This window comes from Oncorhynchus nerka, linkage group LG1 (genome assembly GCF_034236695.1).
Source record: "Oncorhynchus nerka isolate Pitt River linkage group LG1, Oner_Uvic_2.0, whole genome shotgun sequence".
Lineage (NCBI taxonomy): Eukaryota > Metazoa > Chordata > Actinopteri > Salmoniformes > Salmonidae > Oncorhynchus > Oncorhynchus nerka.
The window spans coordinates 20,575,788-20,599,330 of NC_088396.1; the positions used below are offsets into that span (position 1 = coordinate 20,575,788).

A 23,543-nucleotide genomic window follows, 5' to 3' on the forward strand; every position below is an offset into this window, starting at 1 on the left:
AGACACTCTAATGTACTTGTCCTCTTGCTCAGTTATGCAGAGGCTGTCTTTAACACAATGGACTTCTACTGTACCTGGGCTCTGGGGGACTGGCCTGGGATGGGTGAGTTGGTGTGACCACTGATGGGGCAGCTGCCATGACGGGAAAGCACTCCAGAGTAGTAAAGCGAATCATTGAGAGAGCACAAAGTGCGAAGTGGAACCACTGCTTCCTACACAGGGAGGCATTGGCAGCGAAATACATGGTGCCTGACCTCCACGCCACTCTCCAGGATGTGATCAAGTGTGTCAACTATATCAAAAACAGTTCCATGAAAAGCAGGTGTTTCCAGGCCTTCTGCAGGTATATGGGGAGCGAGCACCAGCAGGTGTTTCCAGGCCTTCTGCAGGTATATGGGGAGCGAGCACCAGCAGGTGCTTTATCATGCAGAGGTCCGCTGGCTCAGGGGTAAAGTGTTGGGTCGCTTTTATGAGCTTCCCGTGGAGATTGCTGCGTATCTTTCGGAAAACAAGTCACCTCTGGCCGAACATGTCGATTGTGAGGAATGGCTGGTGCAGGTTTCCTACCTGGCGGATATTTTTGATCATCTGAGTTCTCTCAATGTGTCAATGCAAGGGAGGGGGCACAATCCATTTGAACAGATGGATAAAGTGGATGCCTTCAAATGAAGCTTACCGTTTTGTCAAAGAATGTTCCTAACGGGAGGATTGACATGTTTCCCAATGCTGATTTTGAGATTCAGAATCTGATCAACAAGTTGCACGGCGACACACTTAAAAACAACATTAAACAGTATCTTGTCAAGCTGCAGGGAAAGTTTTGCGACTACTCCCCGGAGGAGAACAGGAGACAAGATGACTGGATACGCGACCCCATTTTGAATGGGATGCGTCATGTTGCCAAGCAATTAAGATGACAGCTGTTGGAACTGTCATTTTGATCGCGGACTGAGCATGTGCCCTGGAAATGACACTGCCACAGTTCTGGAGCAGCGTAGTGGGAGAGTATCCTGCTCTTGCCTGTCGTGCAATCAGAACCTTGCTATCGTTCAGCACTACATATCTGTGTGAAAGTGGCTTCTCTGCTATGGCCGTGCTGAAAACTAAAAGAAGAAACAAACTGGACCGCCAGAATGACCTCAAGAATGACTTCAATAAACTTATCAAACTGAAGAAACACCCCCAGCTTTCCCACTGATAGGCCCCGCACACAATAAATAAACAGGTTCATGAGTTCTTGTTCACTATGTCAATTGTTATTGTTAATTAATTATGACATTCATATGACATTTTATTGAACTGGTTAATTTACACCTTTTAAAAAAACTTCAAGGTGGTGAAACTATTCACATGGTAATTGATGATAAAAAAAATACTAAGATTGTTTCTTTTCTATTTTAAACACTTATGTGTTACTGTTCATTAACATTATTGGACTGGTGTGTGTTACTGTTCATTAACAAATTTGGGGCCCCAGGCAAAACCAGTTGAGAACCACTGGTCTACAGCTTATCTAACTCGAAGGGAGCTCGTCCAGTTCTCCAGTGATTGCACATTGGCGATTTATTTACTCGCCGACGTAGTTTCGCCTGGGTGCCCGCACGTCGGCCTCTCTTACACCATCACTTCCTGTTCCTGAGTGTCGGGGATAGTCCACCATAATTTGCAAATAAATTCATAAAAAATCCTACAATGTGATTTTCTGGATTTGTTTTTCTCATTTTGTCTGTCATAGTTGAAGTGTACCTATGATGAAAATTACAGGCCTCTCTTATCTTTTTAAGTGGGAGAACTTTCACAATTGGCGGTTGACTAAATACTTTTTTGCCCCACTGTATGTACAATTCAGACCAGTTCAGACCAGTGGGGGAAAAAAACACAACATCAGAATTGGTCAGCAGCTCATAAAACTGCAGCATCATTCATCCACTCTGAAAGAGAGAGAAATAGAGGTGTTCTATTTTTTTACCCTCTTCTCATGGTATCCGATTGTTAGTAGTTACTATCTTGTCTCATCGCTACAACTCCCATACGGGCTCGGGAGAGACGAAGGTCGAAAGTCATGCGTCCTCCAATACACAACCCAACCAAGCCGCACTGCTTTTTAAGACAGCACGCATCCAACCCAACCAATGTGTCGGAGGAAACACTGTGCACTACCGGCCAAACCCTCCCTAACCCGGACGACGCTAGGCCAATTGTGCGTCGCCCCACGGACCTCCTGGTTGCAGCCAGCTGCGACAGTGCCTGGGCGCAAACCCAGAGTCTCTGGTGGCACAGCTAGCACTGCGATGCAGACCACTGCGCCACCCGGGAGGTTCTATTTGTTTTTAAGAGGGGAAGATTGCAGGGTTCAATCTCGGTGAAGTCTAGAGGACCACATATGGACTGTAGTTACTTCAACCACCCATTATGGTATATCTTCCTTTTCTTGTCTCAGGCAAACACACACACACACACACACACACACACACACACACACTGAGCCAATTGAGGGTAAATTGGCAGCAGAGTATGTGCCTATTCTTTGCATAATTGCATAACACACACATAGGTAACTGATGGCATCTCATCTGCAATGGAGACTCAGACATCTACATTATATTACATTACCACTGTGCTCTGCCTTACCATTACCTCAACCACTGGCACGTTATACTTAGTGACCATTACAGCTCTAACGCCTACCTTCTATGAGAAGGAGAGAGAGACAGGCAGGCAGACCTGTAGAGTGAGAGATTAGGAAATGGATAAAGAGAGCGAGGGAGAAATAATGGTTTGAATTTGGAGGGCGAGAGAGAAAAGGAAAAAAAGAGGGAGGTTCTGTGAGATCGTCTTTCTGTGCTCTATGAAGGCTGTCTAATGAGACTGTTCTTTCCTGTCTGCTGAGCACATCCTCTGCTCTGTCATTAGGAACCTTCTTGAAAAATATAGGCTTTTAATGCCTGATTCTGATCTCAAAGCACATTCCACATTCATGTAGGCTATCCTGGTACTAGCTGCTATGTTTTTACATTGCTGGAAATATATCATTTTTTGCTGAACAATTGCAATGAGAAAAGTGAAACACGGTTATTGATTTATATTGCTGGGCCCTCAAGTCCCTTCAGTAATGAATCAAGTTGATCAGAACTGCCATCTCTAAGTGTGTGTGGTCTGCGAGTGTCAGGCTCAAGCTTTCATACGTGAATACTGACAACAGTAAAACAATTGCACTGTCCAATATCTCCGGAGAAAAACTGGGACGGTCCTCTTGTCTTTTGTCTGTTGTCTTGAGTGTCATACAGTTGCACAGTTTGTCACTCCACTCTCACGTTTCCATCTCCAGTCTCATTTCTTCCCACTGGGGTGTATATGGACTAGCAGGAGATTTGACAGAGAGATATGTGTGCACGTGTGTGGCTCGGTATAGTCACAGACGGGTGTTGAATGGTAGATTTCACTACAGTGAAGTATGATATGTCACTGTGTTGTTAGGTAGCTGATCTGGCCTGTTCTCCTGATGCAGGACACATCTGTGGTTTCCCCAGACAACACTGCTCCCCTCCGTGCTAGTCGGTTTGGCATAACAATTCCAATTATTATTACTAGTATTATTTATTATTTCTGTAGTAGTGTGTGTGTGTGTGCGTGCATGCGTGCTATGAAAACTCACTGTCAGGTTAAGTCCTTTTCTAAGTCTGCATGAGTATTTGAACTTAGCTTCTCTTCCTACCACACTCCACAGACAATCCCCTACAAACCCATTCTGAACGAGGGATCGTGTACCCCGCTCCGCGGAGGAGAAATATCTTTTTTTCTACCAGAGGCAGGGATTTCTGTCATCCCTCCCTTCTCATAAAGCGAGTGATGGAAACGACCGAGAAAAACACAAATGAAACGTTCACTAGGCCTCCCATTCCTCTCCATCACCCTACCACCTGTTTGTATCCAATCACAAGCCTTGGCTGGAGCTCTGAGAAATCTATCGACCGTACACACACACACACACACACACACACAAACTCTAGATGGCAGTAACACTGTTCCCTTTGTTGATTTGTCTTTTATATTTCACATTTGTTGGGTGATTGAAAATAGAACAGTTACTCTTGAACAAGCAGCTTTAATACAGGAGAGTAGTCACACACACTGCTGCACAACAACTAGGGACGGGCCTGAAGGACCCAGAAATGGTGTGGGCCGGCGATCGATTGGCCAGCAGGGGTCACACACTCACTGCTGCACAACAACTAGGGACGGGCCTGAAGGACCCGGAAATGGTGTGGGCCGGCGATCGATTGGCCAGCAGGGGTCACACACTCACTGCTGCACAACAACTAGGGACGGGCCTGAAGGACCCGGAAATGGTGTGGGCCGGCGATCGATTGGCCAGCAGGGGTCACACACACACTGCTGCACAACAACTAGGGACGGGCCTGAAGGACCCAGAAATGGTGTGGGCCGGCGATCGATTGGCCAGCAGGGGTCACACACACACTAAAGCTTTCACACACACACATGCTTGCACATTCTCTCCCTCTACAAACACACACTTGCTGAGGCCCCCTGTCCCAGTGGTGTGTGATGAATAGGTCAGACTGCAGAAGAGATAAGAGAGAAAAGCAGCCCTGAGAACCAGAGATTCATCACTTTCAGTCTCCCTACCTCCCCATCCCTTCCTCCCTCCTCATCCCTCTCCCCATCCCTCCCTACCTCCCCATCCCTCTCCCCATCCCTCTCCCCATCCCCCATCCCTCCCTCCCCATCCCTCTCCCCCCTCCCTCCCCATCCCTCCCCTACCTCCCCATTCCCTCCCCCTCCCCATCCCCTCCCTCCCCATCCCTCCCTCCCCCCTCCCCATCCCTCTCCCCATCCCTCCCTATCTCCCCATCCCTCTCCCCATCCATTCTCCCCATCCCTCCCTCCCCATCCCTCTCCCTATCCCTATCCTTCCCTCCACCATTCCTCACCATCCTTCCCTCCTCCTCCTCCCTCCTCCTCCTCTCCAGGTGGTAGCTATAGTAATGGGGCACCTGGCACCTAGAGCTCTACTACATGTACCAAGGCCTCTCTCTGCTGCCCCACACACACACACACACACACACACACACACACACACACACACACACACACACACACACAGATCAGGGCCTCCTCCAGAACAGGCTTTAACTCCCAGCTGGAGAAACTGGGACCTCTATTGAGATCTCTCTCTCTCCCCCTCTCCTCCCCTCCTCCTCCCCTCCCCTCCTAACTGCTTTATCTGTGGTGAGTCATTGAACATGGCACTGTTTGACATGCCCCCTGCAGTGTGCATGCGTGTCAAAGCCATATGGAGGTTTGTGCTTTCCTCCTATGGGTTTTGATCTGGCTTTGAAGAAAGTACAAGGCCTTGTTGTGTGTGATCTATACCCATCTCCCTCCCTCCCTCTCTCCCTCCCAATTTTCATTCATTTAATCTTTTTCATTCAACCACACTTATGCAATCTCTCTCTCTCTCACGCTCCCTCCCTCCTCATTTATTGCCTCTATTCTGAGGTCAGCTGTAATACTGATGCAGTGATCTGAGAATCATTTCCATTCAGTCACTTCCAACCCACACACACACACACACACACACACACACAGAGAGCTTCTACTGGGAGCTGAAACATAGTTTATTTTGGTATTTGTTTCATTAGTCCACGCATCATACTGTTTCTCTATATCTGGAAATCTTGATTGCTGACATGCAAAACATTTTGCGACTGTATCAACAGTGGACTAGTGAAACAAATACCAAAGGATATCTTTTGAGCTGTATTTTCCTTTAAGCACCGTTGCGGTTTCGCTATTATCTTAATCATTATCTTAGGACAAACAGTGAATTATCTTCGGACAAACACTCCCCACTAGGCTAGCGCTAATAAACGTTTTACTAAACCCACCAGGAGGCCTACAAGAGCCACGTGTCTCTCTGATTCTCACAGTGAAGCCATTTAGTGTTGTTATTCCAAGTTCTTTCTCTGATTATATAGCACGATGTAATCACGAGTCCTGTTGCTATTAAATTCCCTTCTTGTCATTAGCCTACATTTGCTGGTCAAGTGAAGTCATTTTCCTTCAGTTTGGGGATTTATTTTGAGTGCTTACTGTCTGTTTGTTCTCGTTTGTGTCCGCTTCTCACGCCCACTGACATTTAGATGTGTGGGTTTGGGTAGATGTGGGTTTGCTCAAGAGGTGGGCACCCCTTTTTCCTGCCAGTTCTGTCATTTTGTTTATCTGTTCATTGAGATCACGGCTATTGAAGATGTGGACCGGTTTGATTTGAAGGCCTATGGACAATGTGATGTTATGGTGGTCTGTTATTAGACGTTTCTATCGCCTCTGTGTTGTGTAAATACATGTTTAACCAGTTTATGTGCAGTGTGCACCCCTACTCATTGTGGCTATGGTTTAGCCTAGAACATGGCCCAAGGTATTTCTACCTGGCTTTGCCAGAGTTCTGTAAGCTTGGAAGTGGAGCGTGTCCGCGTTGGTCTTATTTGGTTTTCTCAGTACCTGTAGTCTTTTAGATAAATTACTACCACTTGAATAAAGAACAGTATCATCTGCATAAAAAGGAACATCCGCTGTTTCAATAAGATCCCCAATGTTGTTGATATACAAAATGAACAACAGTGGGCCCAAAATAGAACCTTGCAGAACACCTGAGCACACCTCTATGGACTCAGATTTACAACTATCCACCATTACACATTGTGTACGATTTGATAGGTACTTTATAAACCAATCTAGAGCATGACCAGTAATTCCACAACATTTTAACCTTTGCACTAACACAGCATGGTCCAAGGTGTCAAAAGCCTTCGACAAATCAATAAAGACAGACAACACAATGTAACTTCTAAATCAAGAGCACAGTGGATGTCATTTAAAACCTTCAATGTTGCTGAAACAGTGCTGTGGCCAGACCTAAAACCTGATTGCATTCCATTTAAGAGGTTGTTTTCTTGGAAGTAGGCCTTCAGCTGCCTACTAACTAAGGACTCCAGTACCTTTGACAGTACAGACAATTTTGATATGGGACGAATAGTTGACAAGTAGCGAAGGATCTCCATGATTATTTCTCCAGTGTACGGAATGCCACCCACACTCTCCGATATCTCCTTTCACATTGCGTCCTTTTCTTTCTTTCCTTCCTTTCCTTTCTTTCTTTCTTTCCTTCTTTCTTTCTTTCTTTCTTTCTTTCTTTCTTTCTTTCTTTCTTTCTTTCTTTCTTTCTTTCTTTCTTTCTTTCTTTCTTTCTTTCTTTCTTTCTTTCTTTCTTTCTTTCTTTCTTTCTTTCTTTCTTTCTTTCTTTCTTTCTTTCTTTTTCTTTCTTTCTTTCTTTCTTTCTTTCTTTCTTTCTTTCTTTCTTTCTTTCTTTCTTTCTTTCTTTCTTTCTTTCTTTCTTTCTTTCTTTCTTTCTCCTGGAGCTCTGACATTGGCACTGCTGATGAATGTTAAATGTCCTCCGGCTGCATCAAAATGTATTGCAGGCTGTACTGTATGAATGAGAATTTGGGTGTAGCGGTATTTGTGTGTCTGCATAGTTTGGTTTTATGTGTGTGATAGTGCAGAGAAGGATATTAAAAGTGAATGATGTTAAGAGTGAGGAGTAATGTGTTTTCCTGGAGTGTGTGCATAAAGCTGAAAAGTTAGGTACTCGTGTGTGTGTGTGTGTGTGTGTGCACAAGATTACATATGATATCTCACTCGTCTAGCTTCAATATTCCCTCCCAGAATAGCTGTTGCCTGGAGGTGGGTGGGTGTTAAGGTAAGTGCCTGCTGTAGGGGATGGATGGATGAGGAGAGGAGCTGAGACGGGGCTCTTCAGTGCGACCATTTCCACCCGCATATGTGCCTAAATATTATGCTGTGCGACCTGTCATTTTTAGTTAGGAGCACCAGAGTGACCAGCTAGAAACATTTTAAGGATTTTAGCTTTATTACCTCAAATATGTTTCATTGTGCTCCTAAATATCTTTGTGTTGCATCTACATTTTCCAATGTAGGTGCACACGTGCTCCTTGTAGAAAAAGGTTAGCGTGGAGCCCAGGGCAAGGCAAAAACAGGAGAGGGAAAGGGAGGAAAGAGGAGAGAGGAAAATGGATCAAAGCAACGCTGGTCCATTGTGTCTGTAGAACCAAGAAGTTCTACAGTCTAACAATCCAGTGCTTGATGAAGATGGTGCTGTGGTCAAAACAACATGCAGCATGTTTGTGTTGATCTATTGGTTCTCTCACTCTGTAGTATACACTGAGTGTACAAAACATTACGGACACCTTCTCTTTCCGTGACATAGGCTGACCAGGGGAATCCAGGTGAAAGCTACAGTGTGATCCCTTACTGATGTCACTTGTTAAATCCACTTCAGTCAGTGTAGTTGAAGGGGAGGAGACAGGTTAAAGAAGGATGTTTTAGCCTTGACACAATTAAGATTTGGATTATGTATGCCATTCAGAGAGTGAATATAAGAGAAAATATTTAGGTGCCTTTGAATGGGGTATGGTAGTCAGTGCCAGGCGCACCCATTTGAGTGTCAAGAACTGCAACGCTGCTGGGTCCACCACCCAAAGGACAGCCAGACAACTTGATACAACTGTGGGAAGCATTGGAGTCGACTTGGGCCAGCATCACTGTGGAACGCTTTCAACACCTTGTAGAGTCCATGCCCTGATGAATTGAGGCTGTTCTGAGGGCAAAAGGGGGAGGGGTGTGCAACTCAATATTAGGTGTGTAGTGCAGTACAGTGGGGACCAGTACTGAAAAAAAGTATGAAAATGTATGCCTTCACTGCTGTAAGTCGCTCTGGATAAGAGCGTCTGCTAAATGACTCAAATGTAAATATAAAAGGCTGGAGGTATTTCTGTTTGACAACTGGGTCACACATATAAACACAGGGAGGGAGGGGAGGATGTAGGAAGATGGCACGGTAGGACCATAATGGCACGGTAGGACAGAGGGAAGGCATGGCGAGAGTAACAGTAACACACATTGCCTGTTTGGATGAAGCTTCATGTAAGCTCCTGATAGCTCCCCTAGTGTTGGCTAGTCTTAACAGCAGACACACACACTCACTCACTCAGGCTTATTTCAGCATGGCACGAGAGGGTGTGAAATATGGCCAATATACCACAGCTAAGGGCTGTTCTTATGCACGACACAACGATGGGTGCCTGGATACAACCTTTAGCCGTGGAATATTGGCCATATACCACAACCTCCCGAGGTGCCTTATTGCTATTATAAACAGGTTACCAGTGTAATATATAAATATTTTTCATGGCTTTCAGCCAATCAGCATTCAGGGCTCGAACCACCAGGTTTATAATACCTGTTTGAGTTTATACCTTCAATTCATCTTGTTTAGGATGACAGTGTAATACCCCATTTGCATCCCTGTTGAAGACTCAGAATATTGATTTGTTCAAGCAATCAAATTTTCTCCCCATGCACATCACTCTCCCCAAAACTCAAGCTCTCACATGATCTTCACCACATTTATTTTTCAGATTGAATGGTTCTAGCGATGAGGAGGCGTGTCTACTGATCTAGCCTAACGTAGAGCATCGTTTTTCCCTCTCATTTACCGTACATGAGTTCTTCTGATGCTTTTCTCTCGAAAGCCCGAGACTGTGAATTCTAACCCCTGACCTCTCTCCTTTCCCTCTCTCCTTCACTTACCTCCACAGATCTGAAGAGAGAGGCCAGTATCTGCCACATGCTGAAGCACCCTCATATCGTAGAGCTGGTGGAGACATACAGCTCAGATGGCATGCTCTACATGGTCTTCGAGTTGTAAGTCTGTCACACACTCTATAACTTATCTCTTACACATGATCACACACACACACACACACACACACACACACACACACACACACACACACACACATTCACTTATATATTCCGCAAGCATTCTTTTTGTGATATCAAAGTATTTCATTTGGTTGCAGCGCAGTCATGCTAGAATGGTATTATTGATGTGACAGCTGGTAATGGGATTCCTACTGCTCTCTAACGCCAGCATAGTTCTGCTAGTTATCAGGCCAAAATATGGGTACAGGGTAAAGAGGTGTGTGTATCAGTCTAGGAAGTTGTTCTAGAATGTGTTGGAAGTGATAGGAGTGGAGAAAGCAGAGAGAAGGACGGAGTAAGAAGAGGGAGAAAGCGATGGTAGAGGGCTGGAAGGATGACGGAGCCCGAGCGGACAGGTGGTAGAGGAAGTGATAGAGAAAGTAAGAGAGGGAGAGATGGAGGGAAAGGGAGTGAGCATTAATGCCATAATACTGGGTTATTTCAAAATACAGACAGTATGATTTTCAATACCGTTTAAAAAAGATATATATTGTGGGTTGGGGGGTTTATACCATTTCTTAGAAGTTAAGTATAACTATAAGAAATCTAAGATGTGTCAAATAAATGATATCCAGCTTAGGGCTCCAGCTTTGCATTTGGTTTGCTAACTTGCTAGCTAAGCGGCTAGATGTCAAGATGAACCTTCTTGGTTACAGCAGAGACATTCAATCCCCTCCTGGATCTAGATCCCTGTTGCCTAAATTGTCTTGTGCTGTTTGTTTTAAATAGAACCCCTTGTGGGCACTTCCGCTAATACCGTATACCCAGGTATGGTACAGAAACAGTATGACTGCATGAACATCTGGATACCACCCAGCCCTAGTGAGAGAGGCCGGGCTGTAGAAGAGACAGTGTATGCAGAAAAATAAGAAAGAGAGAGAACAAGAGAACGAAGAAAAAAAGCACAACCAATGTGGAATATGAAGAAGCAGAGATAAGACAAAGATTCCACACCAGAGGAGCCTCCCCTTAGGTCCCTGAAGACTCCACAGACACACACACACACACACACACACACGCGTGCACGAACACACACCATGGCAAATTCCTTTACGTGAAATCAGAAATATGAAATGTCCTGTTTCACATCTCTCTCGTGTGCGTCAAAGGATTCGATTAAAAATGAACAAGTTTCATTTTGGGGAACTTCCATAGCTTTATCACACACAAATATGCAGACCCACAAACACATGCGACAGACACACAGCTTTCAAACCGGCCCATAGCAGTGGTGTCTATTGAGTATTGGATAGATAAAGTAAAGACAGTAACACACACATCAAACTGTAATAAGCCTTTTCACCTCCTGAAGTCTGGACATTTACATTGACCTTTATGCTAAACTGACCTCTCTTCTTCCCCTCTCTTGCTCTCCCTCCCTCTCCTTCCCCCTGTATCTCCCTCGACCTCTCTCGCTCTCCCTCCCTCTCCTTCCCCCTGTATCTCCCTCGGCCTCTCTCGCTCTCCCTCCCTCTCCTTCCCCCTGTATTTCCCTCGACCTCTCTCGCTCTCCCTCCCTCTCCTTCCCCCTGTATCTTCCTCTCCCTCGGCCTCTCTCGCTCTCCCCCTCTTCTTCCCCCTGTATCTCCCTCTGCCTCTCTCACTCTCCCCCTCTCCTTCCCCCTGTATCTCCCTCTGCCTCTCTCACTCTCCCCCTCTCCTTCCCCCTGTATCTCCCTCTGCCTCTCTCACTCTCCCCCTCTCCTTCCCCCTGTATCTCCCTCTGCCTCTCTCACTCTCCTTCCCCCTGTTTCTCCCTCTGCCTCTCTCACTCCCCCCCTCTCTCCTTCCCCCTGTATCTCCCTCTGCCTCTCTCACTCTCCCTCCCCCTGTATCTCCCTCTCCCTCGGCCTCTCTCGCTCCCTCCCTCCCTCTCCTTCCCCCCTGTATCTCTCTCTCCCTCGGCCTCTCTCGCTCTCCCTCCCTCTCCTTCCCCCTGTATCTCTCTCTCCCCCTCGGCCTCTCTCGCTCCCTCCCACTCTTTCCCCCTGTATCTCTCTCTCCCTCGGCCTCTCTCCTCTCCCTCCCTCTCCTTCCCCTGTATCTCTCTCTCCCTCGGCCTCTCTCCCTCCCTCCTCTCCTTCCCCCTGTATCTGGCCTCTCTCCCTCTCCCTCCTTCCCCTGGCCTCTCTCGCTCTCCCTCCCTCTCCTTCCCCCCCCTGTATCTCTCTCTCCCTCGGCCTCTCCCTCCCTCCCTCTCCTTCCCCCTGTATCTCTCTCTCTCCCTCTCCTCTCTCCCTCTCCTTCCCTCTCTCCCTTCCCCCGCTGTATCCTCTCTCTCCTTCCCCCTGTATCTCTCTCCCTCTCCCTCCCTCCCTTCCCCCTGTATCTCCTCTCTCCCTCGGCCTCTCTCCCTCTCCTCTCCTTCCCCTGTATCTCCCTCTCCCTCGGCCTCTCTCGCTCTCCCTCCCTCTCCTTCCCCCTGTATCTCTCTCTCCCCTCGGCCTCTCTCGCTCTCCCTCCCTCTCCTTCCCCCTGTATCTCTCTCTCCCTCTCCTCTCTCGCTCTCCCTCCCTCTCCTTCTCCTTCCCCTGTATCTTCCTATCCCTCGGCCTCTCTCGCTCTCCCCCCTCTTCTTCCCCCTGTATCTCCCTCTGACTCTCTCACTCTCCCCCCTCTCCTTCCCCCTGTATCTCCCTCTGCCTCTCTCACTCTCCCCCCTCTCCTCCCCCTGTATCTCCCTCTGCCTCTCTCACTCTCCCCCTCTCCTTCCCCCTGTATCTCCCTCTGCCTCTCTCACTCTCCCCCTCTCCTTCCCCTGTTTCTCCCTCTGCCTCTCTCACTCTCCCCCTCTCCTTCCCCCTGTATCTCCCTCTGCCTCTCTCGCTCTCCCTCCCTCTCCTTCCCCCTGTATCTCCCTCTGCCTCTCTCCCTCTCCCCCTCCCTCTCCTTCCCCCTGTCCTCCCTCTCCCTCGGCCTCTCTCGCTCTCCCTCTCCTTCCCCTGTATCTCCCTCTCCCTCGGCCTCTCTCGCTCTCCCTCCCTCTCCTTCCCCCACTGTATCTCCCTCTCCCTCGGCCTCTCTCGCTCTCCCTCCCTCTCCTTCCCCCTGTATCTCCCTCGGCCTCTCTCGCTCTCCCTCCCTCTCCTTCCCCTGTATCTCCCTCCCCTCTCCTCTCTCGCTCTCCCTCCCTCTCCTTCCCCCTGTATCTCCCTCTCCCTCGGCCTCTCTCGCTCTCCCTCCCTCTCCTTCCCCCTGTATCTCTCTCTCCCTCGGCCTCTCTCGCTCTCCCTCCCTCTCCTTCCCCCTGTATCTCTCTCTCCCTCGGCCTCTCTCCCTCTCCCTCCCTCTCCTTCCCCTGTATCTCCCTCTCCCTCGGCCTCTCTCACTCTCCCCCCCTCTCCTTCCCCCTGTATCTCCCTCGGCCTCTCTCGCTCTCCCTCCCTCTCCTTCCCCCTGTATCTCCCTCGGCCTCTCTTGCTCTCCCTCCCTCTCCTTCCCCCTGTATCTCCCTCGGCCTCTCTCACTCTCCCCCCTCTCCTTCCCCCTGTATCTCCCTCTCCCTCGGCCTCTCTCACTCTCCCCCCCTCTCCTTCCCCCTCTATCTCCCTCTCCCTCGGCCTCTCTCGCTCTCCCCCCTCTCCTTCCCCCTGTATCTCCCTCTGCCTCTCTCGCTCTCCCTCCCTCTCCTTCCTCCTGTATCTCCCTCGACCTCTCTCGCTCTCCCTCCCTCTCCTTCCCCCTGTATCTCCCTCTCCCTCGGCCTCTCTCGCTCTCCCTCCCTCTCCTTCCCCCTGTATCTCCGTCTCCCTCGGCCTCTCTCACTCTCCCCCTCTCCTTCCCCCTGTATCTCCCTCTCCCTCGGCCTTTCTCCCTCCCTCCCTCCCTCTCCTTCCCCCTGTATCTCCCTCGGCCTCTCTCCCTCCCTCTCCCTCTCCTTCCTCCTGTATCTCCCTCTCCCTCGGCCTATCTCCTCCCTCTCCTTCCCCCTGTATCTCCTTCTCCCTCGGCCTCTCTCCCTCCCTCTCCCTCTCCTTCCTCCTGTATCTCCCTCTCCCTCTGCCTCTCTCCCTCCCTCTCCCTCTCCTTCCCCCTGTATCTCCCTCTCCCTCGGCCTCTCTCGCTCTCCCTTCCTCTCCTTCCCCCTGTATCTCCCTCTCCCTCGGCCTCTCTCGCTCTCCTACAGTATGGATGGAGCGGACCTGTGTTTTGAGATCGTGAAGAGGGCAGATGCTGGCTTTGTGTACAGTGAAGCAGTGGCCAGGTAAGACCACTTCCCATGATTCTCTGTCTGAAGAGTTCCGCGTCTCAAGGCCATACTTCGATGTGGCATTCAGCATTTCAAAACACAACACTAGTGAAAAAGAAATTCAGAGAAGAATAGAAAAACACACGATACTAAAAACAACAGTATCCACTTGTTGCTATTACAGTGTTGACATTATAACCAGTGGTGGAAAAAGTACCCCATTTTCAAACTTGATTAAAAGTAAAGATACCTTAATAGAAAATGACGAAAGTGAAAGTCACCCAGTAAAATTATACTTGAGTAAAAGTTTAAAAAAATATATATATACTTAAGTATCAAAAGTATAAATAATTTAATATTCCTTATATTAACGGCACAATTTTATTGTTTTTTTTATTTACAGATAGCCAGGGGCACTCTCCAACACTCAGACATAATTTACAAATGAAGCATTTATGTTTAGTGAGTCTGCCAGATCAGAGGCAGTAGGGACGATCAGGGATGTTCTCTTGATAAGTGTGTGAATTGGACCAGTTTCCTGTCCTGCTAAGCATTCAAAATGTAACGAGTACTTTTGGGTGTCATGGAAAATGTAAGGAGTAGAAAGTACATTATTTTCTTTAGGAAGGTAGTGGAATAAAAGTCAAACTTGTCTAAAATATGAATAGTAAATTACAGATACCCCAAAAAACAACTTAAGTAGTACTTTGGAGTATTTTTACTTACTTTAAGTACTATACACCAGTGATTACAACAATGTTGTATCGAATCAACAGTCATGGTGTTTTATTGCTCTCATCCCTCTCCAGTCACTACATGAGACAGATCCTAGAGGCACTACGGTATTGTCATGACAACAACGTCATCCATCGAGACGTGAAGGTAAGCCGGAGTGTCTCTTTGATAGTGTGTGTGTGTTTACTCTGAGTTGGGAACTTGCTCTGATTTTACCGACAGTGCTAAGCTCACCCCTGTCCTCTCCTCAGCCATCATGGCCCAGACTACAACAGCTAAGGAGGGAATTCTCTCTGTTTTCCCGTCTTGGCCCAGACTTTTGAGTCTCTGTCTGAACAATGAATAAGTAATAAGTTGTGCTTCTTGTCTTCTCGATATTTTGTCTTCTGTCTGTCTGGCGGCCTTGTTCTGGGTCTGTGATGTGCCGGGCAGATTATTTTATTTTTCAGGGATTCTCCACTCCTGGAGACCTAAAGCAAATATACCTAAGCCAAAAACACCAGTGCAGTTCCTACCCTCACAGCTATTGCCAGTATCACTACTGTTTCATACAGTTAGTTGTTTTTGTATTCCATAAAAAACCTATAAAAAATATTCCTGTTATTACAGAAATGAATATAAGTGTTAATTTGATCAGGCTCGTACAGCTGGTGTTATCTGGTCAGGATGGAAGCAGAGAAACCAGGCAGCTAGCTGGCACCCTGGGTGAGAACGTGAAGGCGCAGTGGTTTTATTAGGGTTGAAATGTAGCTGCTAAAAACCACTGCATCCTTTCCGTCTCGTGTGAGCTGATGATATGGTGGAGGTTTTGTCGTTATTGTTGTCCTGGCAGTGGTTACACCATGAACTTTTCAACCTTGACTATATTGCTCCATAACCATGAGTCGACGTCAGACATTTTATCTTTGGAGATAAATTGCAATAACTATGAGTAGTGTGTAGTAGTTGTACGAGCTTCCTGAGTTGAAGCTAGTGTAGTTATGTTTGAAACCCCAAACAGTCTTATCATATACACTGAGTATGCAAAACATTAGGAACACCTTCCTAATATTGAGTTCCACCCACCTCTACAAGGTGTATAAAGTGTTCCACAGGGATGCTGGCCCATGTTGACTCCAATGCTTCCCACAGTTGTCATGTTGGCTGGATGTCCTTTGGGTGGTGGAACGCTCTTGATACACACGGGAAACTGTTGTGCGGGAAAAACCCAGCAGCGTTGCAGTTCTTGACACAAACCAGTGCGCCTGGCACCTACCATACCCCATTCAAAAGCACTTAAATATTTTCTCTTGCCAATTCACCCTCTGAATGGCACAGATACACAATCCATGTCTCAAGGCTTAATACTTCTTTAACCTGTCTCCTCCCCTTCATCTACACTGATTTGAAGTGGGTTTAACAAGTAACATCGATAACAGATCATAGATTTCACCTGGATTCACCTGGTCAGTCTAATTCATGGAAAAGAAAGTGTTATTAATGTTTTGTATACTCGGTGTATATCCCTTTCAGAGAAAGAAGTAGTTTTCTCAGCAGGCACAGACAGAGTGAGACGGAAATAGCCTAAAGCACAGGCTGTTAAAACACTGCTGACAGTTTCCACACCAGACACTGCTGGGTACTGATATAGATCCCCCCTACTATCTCTCTCTCTCCCCTTCCTCCTCATCTCTCTCTCTCTCTCAATCTCTGTTAAAAAGCTTGACAAACACTGTTCTCTATCACACATTGGCCATTATATATCAGCACTGATAAAACATTGGGGTTTACAAGATCACAGCATAGTCTTAGTCAGCTACGTCTGTACCCACTCTGCATGAAGATGCTCAGATATGTTATATACATACATTTCTTTGTTTGTAACTATGTTTTGAGGGTGACCCAGCTTTTGGCTCGATGGCTATGGGTTGTGATTAATGCCAGACGAGCACAGATCAGAGACCTAGACCTATCTCTGGTTTCTCATTGGTGGAGATTGGTATCGAGTAGCTCTTACTTTATCATATGTAGCTTACTCTCTGATTAAGGGTAAACTCAACAGGGGTCACACACACGGGTTGTATGGCAACGCTGTCCTTGTTGAATAGGGAGCAGCCTGTGCGCCTCAGTGTATCGTGTGTGTCCCCCATGTGTGAAAGTCAAAAGTCATTGAATTCATTTCAATCCCAAGAAGCATAAATCACAGAGCCTCTCTTTTTATCTCCTATTATTCACAATAACCCCTTCTACTCATCACGCTGCGTGTGTGCGCGAGTGAGAGATTGGAACCACAGACGAGCAGTCACATGCCTGATTACAAAGAATAAGGCATTCTGAAAAGGAATGTTGACAAAATGATGGGAATGTGAATTTTGTGGAGAGAATCCGGAATCTTGATGTTTACATTCTAGTTCCGGAATGTTGATGTTTTCATTCTAGTTCTGGAAGCAGAGATAATAAGGCAGTTTGGAATGTCAGATTGATAACCTTGTGATAATGGACTAGACTACAGGCTATTAACACTTGTGGACCTACTCAGATAAATGTCTACCTGTTTCAGGTAGGTGCAGTCGATGGAGGGATGCCTTACTGTATATTTACTGTGGAAGCGTTCCAAAAACATTATCAGACACAGTGTCTTCAATTAATAAAACATGAAAAGCTGAAATGTCTTGCGTCAATAAGTATTCAACCTCTTTGTTATGGCCAGACTAAATAAGTTCAGGTGTAGAAATGTGCCTAACAAGTCACGTAATAAGTTGCATGGACTCACTCCTTGTGCAATAATAGTGTTTAACATGATTTTTGAATGACAACCTCATCTCTGTACCCCACACAATGAATTTGAAACACTGATTCAACCACAAAGACTGGGGAGGTTTTCCAATGCCTCGCAAAGAAGGTCAACTATCTGGAGATAAAACGTCTTCTTTTTTTTAAAGCAGACATTGAATATCCCTTTGAGCATGGTGAAGTTATGAATTACATTTTGGATGGTGTATCAATACACCCAGTCACTACAAAGATACAGGCATCCTTCCTAACTTAGTTGCTGGAGATTAAGGAAACGGCTCAGGGATTTCACAATGGTGACTTTTAAACAGTTACAGATTTGAATGGCTTTGATAAGAGAAAACTGATTATGGATCAACAACATTGTAGTTACTCCACAATACCTAAATGACAGAAGGAAGGAAGGAAGCCTGTACAGAATTAAAAAGAAAGATGCATCCTTTTTGCAAAAGGCACTAAATTAAAACTGCAAAAAAATTATGCTAAGAAATTATCTGTCCTGAATACAAAGCATTAAGTTTGGGGCAAATCCAACACATCACTGAGTACCACTCTTCATGTGTTCAAGCATGGTGGGGCTGCATCATGTTATGGGTATGCTTGTCATAGAGTTAAGCACACTGGGAGATAAATTCCCCTTTCAGCAGGGCAATAACCTCAAACATGAGGCCAAATTTTGCAGGAAATGCTTACCAACACGGCATTGAATGTTCCTGAGTGGTATAATAACTGTTTTGACTTAAATCGTTTTGAAAATCTATGGCAAGACTTGAAAATGGCTGTCTAGCAATGATCAACAACCAACTTGACAGAGCTTGAAAAAAATGTCAAATTCAATCCAGGTCTGAAAAGCTCTTAGAGATTTACCCAGAAAGACTCACAGCTGTAATTGATCACTGCCAAAGGTGATTCTAATATGTATTGACTCAGGTGTGAATATTTAAGTACATTTTGCTTTCACTTTGTCATTATGGGTTTTGAATTCGGGTTGTAACAAAATGTGGACTAAGTTAAGGGGTATGAATACTTTCTGAAAGCATTGTATCTCTTGCAATCAAAACAGTAGCTACGTCTGCGTTCCGTGTGCACTCTAGGCTATAGAGAGAAATAGTAACGGCGTCTTTTTTGTGGGCACAAACTCCGCCATGGTTCGTTGGACAAAGTCTATAGGGAAATGAATGCCGTTTTTGAGTAAACGCCGAAATAAGGTTAATGGTAAACACAGGCTTAGGAGATCTTATATGTTTTGTTCTACGAGATAATCTTCATCAGCTAATGTATTTTCTTTGTGCATTTTGAAGCATTTATATAATTTAAAAAAGCACAAAAAGGCTCATGTTAATTAACTGATATTATCGCATAGAACAAAACGTATTAGATCTCCTTGTCCTTGTGTGACTAGGGAGGGCGTTCTATGATCTTTTTTCTATGTTTTTGTATTTCTTTGTTTTTGGCCGGGTATGGGTCTCAATCAGGGACAGCTATCAGTTGTTGCCTCTGGTTGAGAACCATACTCAGGTAGCTCTTGCCTACATGGGTTTTGTGGGTAGTTATTTTCTGTTTCGTATCTGTACCAGAGAGAACTGTTTCAGTTTCATTTCGTTCTCTTGTTATTTTTGTTTTAGTGTTCTGTGTTTAATAAATTCATCATGAACACGTACCATGCTGCACATTGGTCCTCCGATCCTTCCTACTACTCCTCCTCAGAAGAGGAGGAAGACGAGCGTTACAGAATCACCCACCACCAAAGGACCAAGCAGCGTGGTGAGGAGCAGCAGAGCTATCTGGAGAAATGGACATGGAAGGAGATACTGGAAGGAAAGGGACCCTGGGCACAGGCTAGGGAGTATCGCCGTCCACAGGAGGAACTGGAGGCAGCTTAAGGCTGAGAGTTGGCACGGCTGGCAAGGAAGCCCGAGAGGCAGCCCCAAAAATGTATTGGGGGGAGGCACACGAGGAGTGTGGCAGAGTCAGGAGTCAGACCTGAGCCAACTCCCCGTGCTTATCGTAAGGAGCAAAGGATGGAACCAGAGCCGGTCAGGGCGAAATTGGAGGTGAGCGACGGAAGCGAAGAAGAGACAGTGAAGGAGTTAATGGGGAGATTGGAGGAGATAGTAATGAGGGAGTTGCTGTGTTGGTTATGAGGCACGGCATCCGCCCGATGGAGCGGGTCTGGGATTTGATGTCACCTGAGTCAGCTCTCCATACTCGTCCTGAGGTAAGTGCTAGCCGTCTGGTGACGACTGTGCCAGCCCCACACACCAGGCCTCCTGTGCACCTCCCTAGCCCTGCACATCCTGTGCCAGCTCGGCGCTACAGCTCTCCAAGACGTGCTTACCATGGCTGGCATCATACTGGTCAAGCACCGTGTTATGCGGTGGAGCGCACGGTGTCTCCAGTACGTGTTCTTAGCCCGGTGCGCTACATCCCAGCTCCCCGCATCTGCCGGGCTAGGGTGAGGATCCAGCCAGGATGGATGGTGCCAGCCCTGCTCTCCAGACCTCCAGTACGTCTTCTCTCCATGAACACGTACCACGCTGCGCATTGGTCCTCCGATCCTTCCTACTACTCCTCCTCAGAAGAGGAGGAAGACGGGCGTTACACTCCTAAGCCTGTGTTAACCTCAGACCTGATTTTCAGCATTTATCCCAAAACTTTCCACAATCATTTTCCCCATAGGGATGGCTGAACAAACCAGAGGTAACTCTGGTAACTCAAGCCATATGCATTGTTCCATGGCAAGCGCTGTCTCTTTCCCTTCAAATACTGCATACTCCACTGAACTGAATAGTTTATTGTCGAAGCTGTAACTGTATGTTGTCTCTGATTTGTGTTCTTTGTGTGTGTGGTGTTATCTCTTAACAAAGACCAAACACACGCACGCACACACATAACAAAGCCTTCACCTCGCTATGTGTGGTGTCAGCACTGTGGGCAGTGAGCCACTGAGACATAGACTATACACGTCATTACTGGATCAGCAATCCAGTGGTAGGCACACAAGCTCTGTTGATATACATAACAAAACTGAACTCTACTCTTCAAACTGTAGCAACAGAGAGAAGTGAATGTTTGCTGCTTCCGAAAGTTATGTTATTTCTATTCACTAGGCTGTAAGAGGGGCCAGTGGGACTAATCTACACTCTGATAAACAACCAGACAGTGAATTGAAGAGAGATGGGTCTTATCTGTAACGGCTGATAGCTCAATGTGGAGGAAATGTCACATTCTCCATATGAATGGAGAGAAGAAAGAGACCGTGAGAGGGATGGAGGGACGAAAGAGAACGAGGGAAGGACGAAAGAGAACGAGGGAAGGACGAAAGAGAACGAGGGAAGGACGAAAGCGGCAGCACTAGCAGAGCGATCTTAATAGGCTTTTCCTTTTCCTACTGTATACATTAGCTGGTAGAGTGACATTGACCCTCTCAGGTCTATGAGTGTTAGTGGCCACAGAAGCTTCTTAAAAGTATGATTCATGTTGTTTATGACTGGGTGGAATGGGGTGTGTCTACAGATCACTATCATGTAATGGGAACCAAGGGATCCTGGCATTTGGATATAGACAATCCAGCTCTGAAAATGTGCAACAGCCACTGTAGTGGCGCACACTAGGGCTGGGCAATATGGCCAAAATATCATATCATATGTTAATTTTTGACTGTATTTGGCGGTATTTTATGTTTTTGATTAATTCAAGTTCTACATTTGCTTTATGAGTAGTGTGTGACTCTAGGGTGGTATCACATATATTCTAAATTATTTCAATGGGTCTTTCTTCATTCTGAATGTTTTATACTGTTCAATTCAACTTCAACATAAAATCATTTCCTGCATTTCCATCAGTGTCACGGCACTCGTCGTAACGAGGAACGGACCAAAGCGCAGCGTCGTAAGTGTTCATGATTTTATTTGATCACAAAACACTCAAACAAAATAAACGAGGGAAAACCGAAACAGTTCTGTAAGGAGCTTAAACTATACAGAAAACAACTACCCACAAAACACAGGTGGGGAAAAGGCTGCATAAGTATGATTCCCAATCAGAGACAACGATTGACAGCTGTCCCTGATTGAGAACCATACCCGGCCAAAACAAATAAATAAAGAAACTAGAATGCCCCCCAAAGGTGCGGACTCCGGCTGCAAAACCTGACTCTATAGGGGAGGGTCCGGGTGGGCATCTACTTCGGTGGCGGCTCCGGTGCGGGACGCGGACCCCGTTCCACCTCTGGCTCCCCCCACTTTGGTGGCGCCTCTGGACTGGGTGCCCTCGCTGCAGGCCCCGCACTGGGGACCCTCGCTGCAGGCCCCGCACTGGGGACCCTCGCTGCAGGCCCCGGACTGGGGACCCTCGCTGCAGGCCCCGGACTGGGGACCCTCGTTGCAAGCCCCGGACTGGGGACCCTCGCTGCAGGCCCCAGACTGGGGACCCTCGCTGCAGGCTCCGGACCGGGGACGGTCGCTGGAGGCTCTGAACCGGGGACGGTCGCTGGAGGCTCCGGACTGGGGACGGTCGCTGGAGGCTCCAGACCGCGGATCAAAGCTGGAGGCTTCGTGCCATGGATCCTCACTGGAGGCTTCGTGCCATGGATCATCACTGGACCCTCGCTGCAGGCCCCGGACTGGGGACCCTCGCTGCAGGCCCCAGACTGGGGACCCTCGCTGCAGGCCCCGGACTGGGGACCTTCGCTGCAGGCCTCGGACTGGGGACCCTCGCTGGAGGCTCCGGGCGGAGACCGTCGCTGGAGGCTCCGGACCGGGGACGGTCGCTGGAGGCTCCGGACCGGGGACGGTCGCTGGAGGCTCCGGACCGGGGACGGTCGCTGGAGGCTCCGGACCGGGGACGGTCGCTGGAGGCTCCGGACCGGGGACGGTCGCTGGAGGCTCCGGACCGGGGACGGTCGCTGGAGGCTCCGGACCGGGGACGGTCGCTGGAGGCTCCGGACCGGGGACGGTCGCTGGAGGCTCCGGACCGCAGATCAAAGCTGGAGGCTTCGTGCCATGGATCCTCACTGGAGGCTTCGTGCCATGGATCATCACTGGAGTGAGGAGACGTATAGGCAGCCTGGTGCGTGGAGCTGCCACAGGACTCACCAGGCTGGGGAGACATACTGGAGGCTTGGTTCTTGAAGCAGGCACCGGATACACTGGGCCGTGGAGGCGCACTGGAGGTCTCGAGCGTAGAGCCGCCACAACCCGTCCTGGCTGGATGGTTACTTTCGCCCGGCAAATGCGGGGCGCTGGCACAGGACACACTGGGCTGTGTAGACGCACCGGAGACACAGTGCGCAGAGCCGGCGCAGGATATCCTGGGCCGAAGAGACGCACTGGAGGCCAGGTGCGCTGAGCCGGCACCATCCGACCTGGCTGGATGCCCACTCTAGCCCGTCCAATGCGGGGAGCTGGAATGTATCGCACCGGGCTGTGAACGCGCACTGGAAACACCGTGCTCTCCACCGCATAACACGGTGCCTGACCAGTACCACGCTCCCTACCGTAAGCACGAAGAGTTGGCTCAGGTCTGAACCCTGACTCTGCCACACTCCCCGTGTGCCCCCCCCAAACATTCTTTGGAGCTGCCTCTCGTAAATCAAATCAAATCAAATCACATTTTATTTGTCACATACACATGGTTAGCAGATGTTAGTGCGAGTGTAGCGAAATGCTTGTGCTTCTAGTTCCGACAATGCAGTAATAACCAACAAGTAATCTAGCTAACAATTCCAAAACTACTACCTTATAGACACAAGTGTAAGGGGATAAAGAATATGTACATAAAGATATATGAATGAGTGATGGTACAGAGCGGCATAGGCAAGATACAGTAGATGGTATTGAGTGCAGTATATACATATGAGATGAGTATGTAAACAAAGTGGCATAGTTAAAGTGGCTAGTGATACATGTATTACATGAGAATGCAGTAGATGATATAGAGTACAGTATATACGTATACATATGAGATGAATAATGTAGGGTAT

The 23,543-nt window shown here is 47.5% G+C and overlaps 2 protein-coding genes across 24 annotated transcripts in view; both read left to right on the forward strand.

Moving 5' to 3' along the window:
• Positions 1-23,543, forward strand: part of caska (calcium/calmodulin-dependent serine protein kinase a) — a 213,291-nt gene that overhangs the window by 95,520 nt on the left and 94,228 nt on the right. For all 23 annotated transcript variants that reach the window (XM_065014291.1, XM_065014211.1, XM_029639753.2 and 20 more), the window contains exons 3-5: positions 9,699-9,804; positions 13,991-14,068; positions 14,863-14,935. In XM_065014291.1, the coding sequence (XP_064870363.1) occupies positions 9,699-9,804; positions 13,991-14,068; positions 14,863-14,935 (257 nt within the window). The remainder of the gene's footprint in view (positions 1-9,698; positions 9,805-13,990; positions 14,069-14,862; positions 14,936-23,543) is intronic.
• Positions 1-23,543, forward strand: part of rpl8 (ribosomal protein L8) — a 217,323-nt gene that overhangs the window by 57,070 nt on the left and 136,710 nt on the right. The window lies entirely within an intron of this gene.